Genomic DNA, 6,602 nt, shown 5'->3' with positions numbered 1-6,602 from the left:
AGCATCCCAAAAACCTTGGGGACATGGGAAACCACAGGTGAGAAGGGCTGGGATCCCTCATGTACTGGGGACACAGAACAAGGGCAAGCTGTGAGTTTGAGAGCATCCCAAAATCTCAGGAACACAGGAAACCACACTTGGCAAGGGCTGGGATCCCTGAGATACTGGGGACACAGAGCAAGGACACAGTGTCAGCCTGAGAGCATCCCAAAATCTCAAGGACATGGGAAACCAGACCTGGAAAGGACTGGGATCCCCACCACTGGAAAGAATCGAACAGCAGCAGTCACTGCTGGTGCCATGCAGAGCAGATGGAGCCGTGCCAGGGCAGGTTTAGGATGGATTTCAGGGAAAGGTTCTTCTGTCCCCAGAGGGTGCTGGCACTGCCCAGGCTCCCCAGGGAATGGGCACAGCCCTGAGGCTGCCAGAGCTCCAGGAGCATTTGGACAGAGCTGCCAGGGATGCACAGGGGGGGATTGTTGGGGGCCTGTGCAGGGCCAGGGGTTGGATTGAATCCTCGTGGGCTCTTTCCAGCTCAGGCTATTCCACAATTCTGTGGTTCCAGGGTTACTTACACAGAAGGGCACCTCGGGGTTGTTGCAGACAAGGCAAGGATCACTCTCCAGGTAGTAGCCATCGAATTCCACAAGCCCAGACAGCGTGCTGGAACAAGGGAACAACATTGACTGTGGAACTGGGCATTTGCTGTGTTTTAAACACCCTCCATTCCATCAGGATCGCTTGGATTTCCCTCAGCCCCAATYCCAATGTGTAACACAAGAGTTGCAATGTAAATCACACTGGAAATGACTGGGTTTAACAAAGCAGCATTTTGAGTGTAATTATCACCCGCCAAAATGGGGCCAAGAACACAACAGTTAAATAAATCTGCAAATCTCTGTTCTCCAGCTGGGCCTGAGATTTTCTAACATTTACTGCCAGTGAGAGCAGAAGAGCTGAAGCCAAGCTCTGCTGGTAGGACACAGAATTTCTGTCAGGTTATCCTTCTGGCAGGAAGGATCCTGCCCTTCTCCCAAACCTCAGCAGGGTCCAGCCCCATGTCCACCCCATCAGCAGAGCTGTGTTCCCCACAGATGGAGCTCAGCTCTCCCCTCAGGGCCGTGGATGGATRGATGGATGGAAGGCAGGAGTGACTCACTTGTAGATGTTGGAGTTGGGGTGGTTGGTGAGGATGTGGTTCTGAGTCCGCAGGATCTCCACGGCCTTTTGGGAATATTCCTTCAGCTGAAACACATCCAAGGAAAGTCTCCTCAACAACCTTTTTATTGCTCCAAAGGCACAAATATCCCTCATCACCTGTGTTCCAGGCTCCCAGAAGAGGCACACAATACACCTCCAGGAATTTACATGTTTAAATTGTTACCCAGGAATGTAATCGATCCTAAAGTTAGGGATTTACACAATTGGCACTGTTTGTCAGTCAGTCACCACCCAGGTTTGGATGGCATTGCCCACTCTTTAAACACACTCAGGCAAGCATCAATGGGTCTCAATTATTTGTTCTCAATCCCACTGATCCCCTAAAAGAGGCCACCACTTCCTTTGCTCAAAAGTCACAGATACAAGAGATTTCTAGGACTTCCAGTATCAAAAACCTATAAATTTGAGCTGCCAGAACCACAAAGGCCTCCTGTGGGAAAGAGGTATTTTTCTCAATAAATAAAAAACTCATCAGCACAATTTCAACCTCAAAACAATAAAACAAAAAATCCACACTTCCCAATTTTTTAAGGGCCTTACTTTCTTTAACATTGACATTTTAGGAACTGAAAAAATTTCAACCAGAAGTTTTTCTGAAAGAAAACCTGTCCCAGCCATCCCACAAATAAGCAGCTGGGATGCTGCACCTCCTTTCTGTAAYGACACTGTACCTTTTTCTCAGTCTGCTGTGTTTTCAAGGAGAAGTACCCCAGGAGATCCACAAACTGGGCAGCCTTTCTTCCATARGCTGGGAGCTCTGGCCAGATGGACCACATGAGATCCAGCAGCAACTCCTGCTGAGACTTGTTGGAGTTCCTGTTGAGCAGATCACAGACAGTCAGGCTCCTGCAGAAGGCACAKATCTCGTGCAGGAGAACTCAAACTCCAGTTCACCAAACTGGGAAACCTTGCAGAGCTCACAGAGCTAAACCCCACCATTCCCTGAGCTCAGCTGTTCTCCAGCACTCCCAAACTGGAACAGCTGTCCTGCAACAACTGAACAGAGCTCTGAAGGAGTCCAGGCCCCTGTGATGCCTCAGGATTTCACCTTCTCCATTTCCCTGTCTCTGTACCCCTGGGATTCTYCAGTGKTTAACTCCACACTCCACAGACAGTGCTGAGCTCCTGCTCTCCCATTTTTACACAAAACAATTCCTCTSCAGCCCCAAACTCAAGGACWCCTCCCTGGGCCAGGCCCCAAGAGATGGAAACAASAGAGAATTKGGGGAGCCAASTTGGAGTGAATGACTGCATTGGCTGCAGCTGCAATTGGAGGATTCARCCCYGMTGTGCAAATGGACAAAAGTGAGAAAGGGTGAAAAACCCGTGAGCCATTGTCCATTGTGGGTGCAGCCCCTGGCTGGGCTGGGACTGCCCTGAACGGACCTGAAGACCCTGCAATAATTATAATATTTATTATTTATAATATGTTTTTTATTCTCTGAATTCTGTCCAGCCACTATTTTAGGTTAGCTGGATTTTAGGCATCAACTGAAGTGCTCCTTTCCCTACACAACTCCCAACTTTCGACAATGTGAGCCTCGATCTGCCTCACAAATTCACTTTGCCCACAAACACCTGCTCCTGGTCAGATTTTGCAGACAGAAATAAACTGCTCCTTGCAGATGACAGCTCAGATTSCTCAAGGCTCACTCACAACTTCCACCTCCAGCCCCAGAACGGCAAACTGGTGTGAGCAATTCCAGGAGGGGCAACACCTGCAGGTTCCAGAGTCCTTTAGGAGAGGGGCTCTGGCACTGCCCCAGCCCCAGGGCAGGGCAGGCTGCCCAGCTCACCTGTAGATGTGCAGGGCCAGGCAGTGGGCCTGCCACCTCACCGAGGAGGAGTTGGATTCCAGCAGGAAGCAGCGCAGGAACTGGATGAGGGTCTCCTTGTCAGCAAACTTGTTGAGCTGGTTCACCAGGGCTGTGCACAGCTGGTCCTCCTGGCTGCCTGCACCCTCACCTGGGGACACGGGGAAGGCTTTAGGGAGAACAGCACCTCACAGGCAGCCCCTCTCCTGYTTCACATTCAGAATTATTCAGTTGTCTTATTATTGTTAAATAAATAATTATTCAGTTGTCAAGAGTCACGATAACAGGGACAAGTGACAACATGAATTTAACATTCCTGCCTTTTTCAAAAACACAGCCTCTAGTATTCCTGAGTAACAGGAAAAAACCTGCTGGAAAACTTGCCAGTGAGGACGTGGGAAATGTGCTACACATCCTGATAAAAAGAAAAGGATTGACCATGAGGCACTGAAAAGACTCACASAGAATCATCTGATGGTGAAAGCCAAAGCGGCTCCTTGAAGAAAAGCCAAGGGAGAATTTATGCCCGTGACTTTTATAGGGAAGCTTAATTACTTTCCCAGGACTGTGGGTATTCATTAAGCAGCAGCCCTGGCTCCAGCAGAGCTCCCAAGGCAGCCAGAGGAAACAAGTCTGAACACAATCCCTGAGGAGCAGAGCTAAATGGGTGTGCATCCCCAGGATTTGTTTTAATCCTCGTGAGCTTTTCAGCCTCCCCCAACCCAGGACGGGCGAGTTCAGTGGGAGCTGCTTCATCACTGGATGAGGTAACACCATTAAAGAATTTCAAACCCACTCAATGCCCACTCAAGCGGGTTTGRGACGTCCTCAGCAGGTGATTTCAGCCCAACTTAGGCCACACTGCTTCCCCTGAGCCCCACCTACACATGGGAGCTGCTCTGCTCTCTGTGGCTGTGGCCTGTGGGTATCACGAGCCTTTCCCAGCAGTGAGATTTCTCACCCAGCTCTTTGTAAACAGAGTAAGAAAGGCTGTGAGGAGCAGACTTGCTCCCTAAAGGCACCAAAGGACAGGGCCCAGCTGCCCCTCACCCTCTCGCTCCTTCTCCTTCTCCTCTTTCTTGCTCTTTTTGGTGGAGGATTTGCTCTGTGCCGCCTGCCCCGAGCCCGATGCTGCAGGAGCAGTGGAAGAGGCRCTGGAAGATGCAGAGGATGAAGCCACAGACAGCACTTTGCTGCCACACAGAGCACAGGACAGCAGCTGCAGCAGCACTGGCGACACCCCTTCATCTACCAGGAAGCTGACTTGGAGCAGGAAATACAGAACCGCTGTAAGGAAAGGAGAAAATGTTTGAATAAACACAAAATCATGGAATATTCTGAGCTGGAAAGGGTCCACAGGGATCAAATCCAGCTCATGGCCCTGCACAGACCCCCCCAACAATCCCACCATGGAGCTCTGGCAGCCTCGGGGCCGTGCCCATTCCCTGGGGAGCCTGGGCAGTGCCCAGCACCCTCTGGGGGATGAACCTTTTCCTGAAATCCATCCTAAACCTGCCCTGCCACAGCTCATTAAAGCCTGAATTAAAAAAGAAAAAAACCCCCTCAACCTAAACCAAAAAAATCTTTGTACACAAGGACCAAACTCCCAGAACCTTCCTGTTCCTACACCACAGCCAAACATGGGGTACACCAGGGGAARTGGCTCATCCCAAATTCTGCTCCAGGACAACAGCAGCACAAGAAGAAAACACAGATGTGCTGTTCCTCTCAGTCACCTTTGCTCTGCAGCCAAGGACCAGCTGCAATTAGGACACTGGGATAATGAGCATTGGGAACAGTTCAGCCCTGTCAGAACTCAGCTGTGTCCACCCTGCTCTGCTGAGCTTCCCCATCAGAGCCGCCCTGACCCCAAGCACGGCACCGCTGCYCCCCAAACCCCGCTGGACAGCACTCACAGTCATCCTTGATGCAGAACTTCTGCCAGTTCACCGTTCTCTGCGTGGCAATCTCTGCACAAGCCTTTAAATGCTCCATCTGCAGGGACAGGGGAGGGGACAGCGGGCCCATCAGCACCCTGACACACCAATGCCACCCCGATGCCCCCTCCCGCAGTTCCCCTCACCAGGGAGATCAGCGTGTCRTACTGCAGGGCAGAGCCCGAGCTGGCTGTCACCACGCTGGCCCGCAGGAAGATGCCCTGCTCCTCCAGCAGCTTTTTGATGCCCCTGACGTGYGAGTCGAGCGTGTGCAGGTCCCGCAGCTGCCGGTACTTGTCCTTGGAGCCGCAGATGAAGAGCAGCAGCTTGCGCACCTGGCGGCGCACGAATGGCGTCTGCTGGATCATCAGGTACTGCCGAGAGAAGCCACAACACAAAAATGGGTGCTTTCCTCCAAAAGGGAAAGAAATGGAGATGCCTTCACTACTGCAAGTCTCAGGCAGAAGAAACTGCACAACAACAYCACTGAAAACCATCCCTTGTCAGCCACAGCCTCAAACAAACAGCAAATCAAGGCTAATTAAGAAATCCTACTTCATCCTTGTGGAAATATAAGATAACTTGTTATGTAAACAGGAAGCAAACTGAGAAGACAAACCCCAAGTATCTTCCTGATTTCTTTTTTAAGGCACATGCACCAACAGCTGAGCACTATTTTACATTTTTCCATCTCACAGCAGGTTTTCCCTTTCAGCTTTGAGGCAGCAAACACTGAATTCCAGGAAATAACAGCAAACTTATTTTTCATGTACGTTTTCCTACAGATTCCTGTTCAACAGGAACAACGCAAAGCCAAGAGTTCACCTTCTTTCAAGGGGATTAAAAAAACAAGATGGAGTTGAGATCAGCTCTGTTAAAGCTCATCTCTCCCATGAAAGAAACCACTACTGGAGCTTTGTTGTGGAAATCTGCAGGTGTACCGTGTTCTTGCTCACCTCAGACAGAAAGTAGAACCAGGAGTGATCAAAGATGGGTGGGGGGATGCGTGAGTTTGTGTCTGCAATCTTCTTGATCTGGTAGGGCAGGCGCAGCACCATCTCTGTCAGGAGCTGCGTGTAGGCCTCAAAAACATCTGCAGCGTGACCCTGGAAGTGAGAGAAGCAAGAGAAATCCCTCAGGCTCTGCTCTGAGCACCCCCAGAGTGGTGGTACCAGGAGTGACAGGGTGCTTTTGCTGATTTTCTAAAAACAAAGGRTTCCTGCCCCTTTGCAGCCCAAAGAAATGCTCCTGAATGGTGAATAAAAACCTGCACGAGGCCTTGAGCTGGGTGTCAGCTGTGGGGATGCACTAAGCTGCTCCAGAGTAATAAAATATTTCAGCTTAGAAGACATTTTGACATTTGCTTGGGCTTTGCTCAGTGCACCTGCTCAAACACCAAACCACGGGGGTGGAACAAGCCTGGGAATTTCTGTGGCAATCCCCATCCACTGCTCCGCTTCCCTGCCACACTAAATTCAGGAATTCTGCCTGCCAAGCGGAGCCAAGGAGCCACGGGCTGGAGCAGCTTCCCTTCAGGATGGTTAACACTTCCCCAGGAATGGGACAGCAGCTCCACATAACTCCTGGGTTAGGAGAGCACCGAGGGATGCACGAGCTGGGCTGCCCTGTG

General features: G+C 50.7%; 1 protein-coding gene across 1 annotated transcript; it reads right to left on the bottom strand.

The window, feature by feature from the left end:
* Positions 1–549: 549 nt before the first annotated feature.
* LOC130588077 (E3 ubiquitin-protein ligase UBR4-like) lies at positions 550–6,100 on the bottom strand (the record flags this gene model as incomplete). Its single annotated transcript, XM_057389032.1, has 8 exons — positions 5,929–6,100; positions 5,119–5,346; positions 4,952–5,030; positions 4,086–4,322; positions 3,018–3,186; positions 1,893–2,037; positions 1,160–1,245; positions 550–663 (listed from the first exon to the last, which is right to left on the bottom strand). Coding segments are annotated over exons 1-8 (1,160 nt in total), but the record flags the coding sequence as incomplete, so codon positions are not given.
* Between the last annotated feature and the right edge of the window lie 502 nt (positions 6,101–6,602).

The sequence above is a fragment of the Malurus melanocephalus genome, unplaced genomic scaffold (genome assembly GCF_030028575.1).
Source record: "Malurus melanocephalus ecotype Western Australia unplaced genomic scaffold, MMel_1.1 scaffold_3263, whole genome shotgun sequence".
NCBI lineage: Eukaryota > Metazoa > Chordata > Aves > Passeriformes > Maluridae > Malurus > Malurus melanocephalus.
Note: the sequence above shows the minus strand (reverse complement) of the source record. Positions and strands in the feature narration are given on the sequence as shown.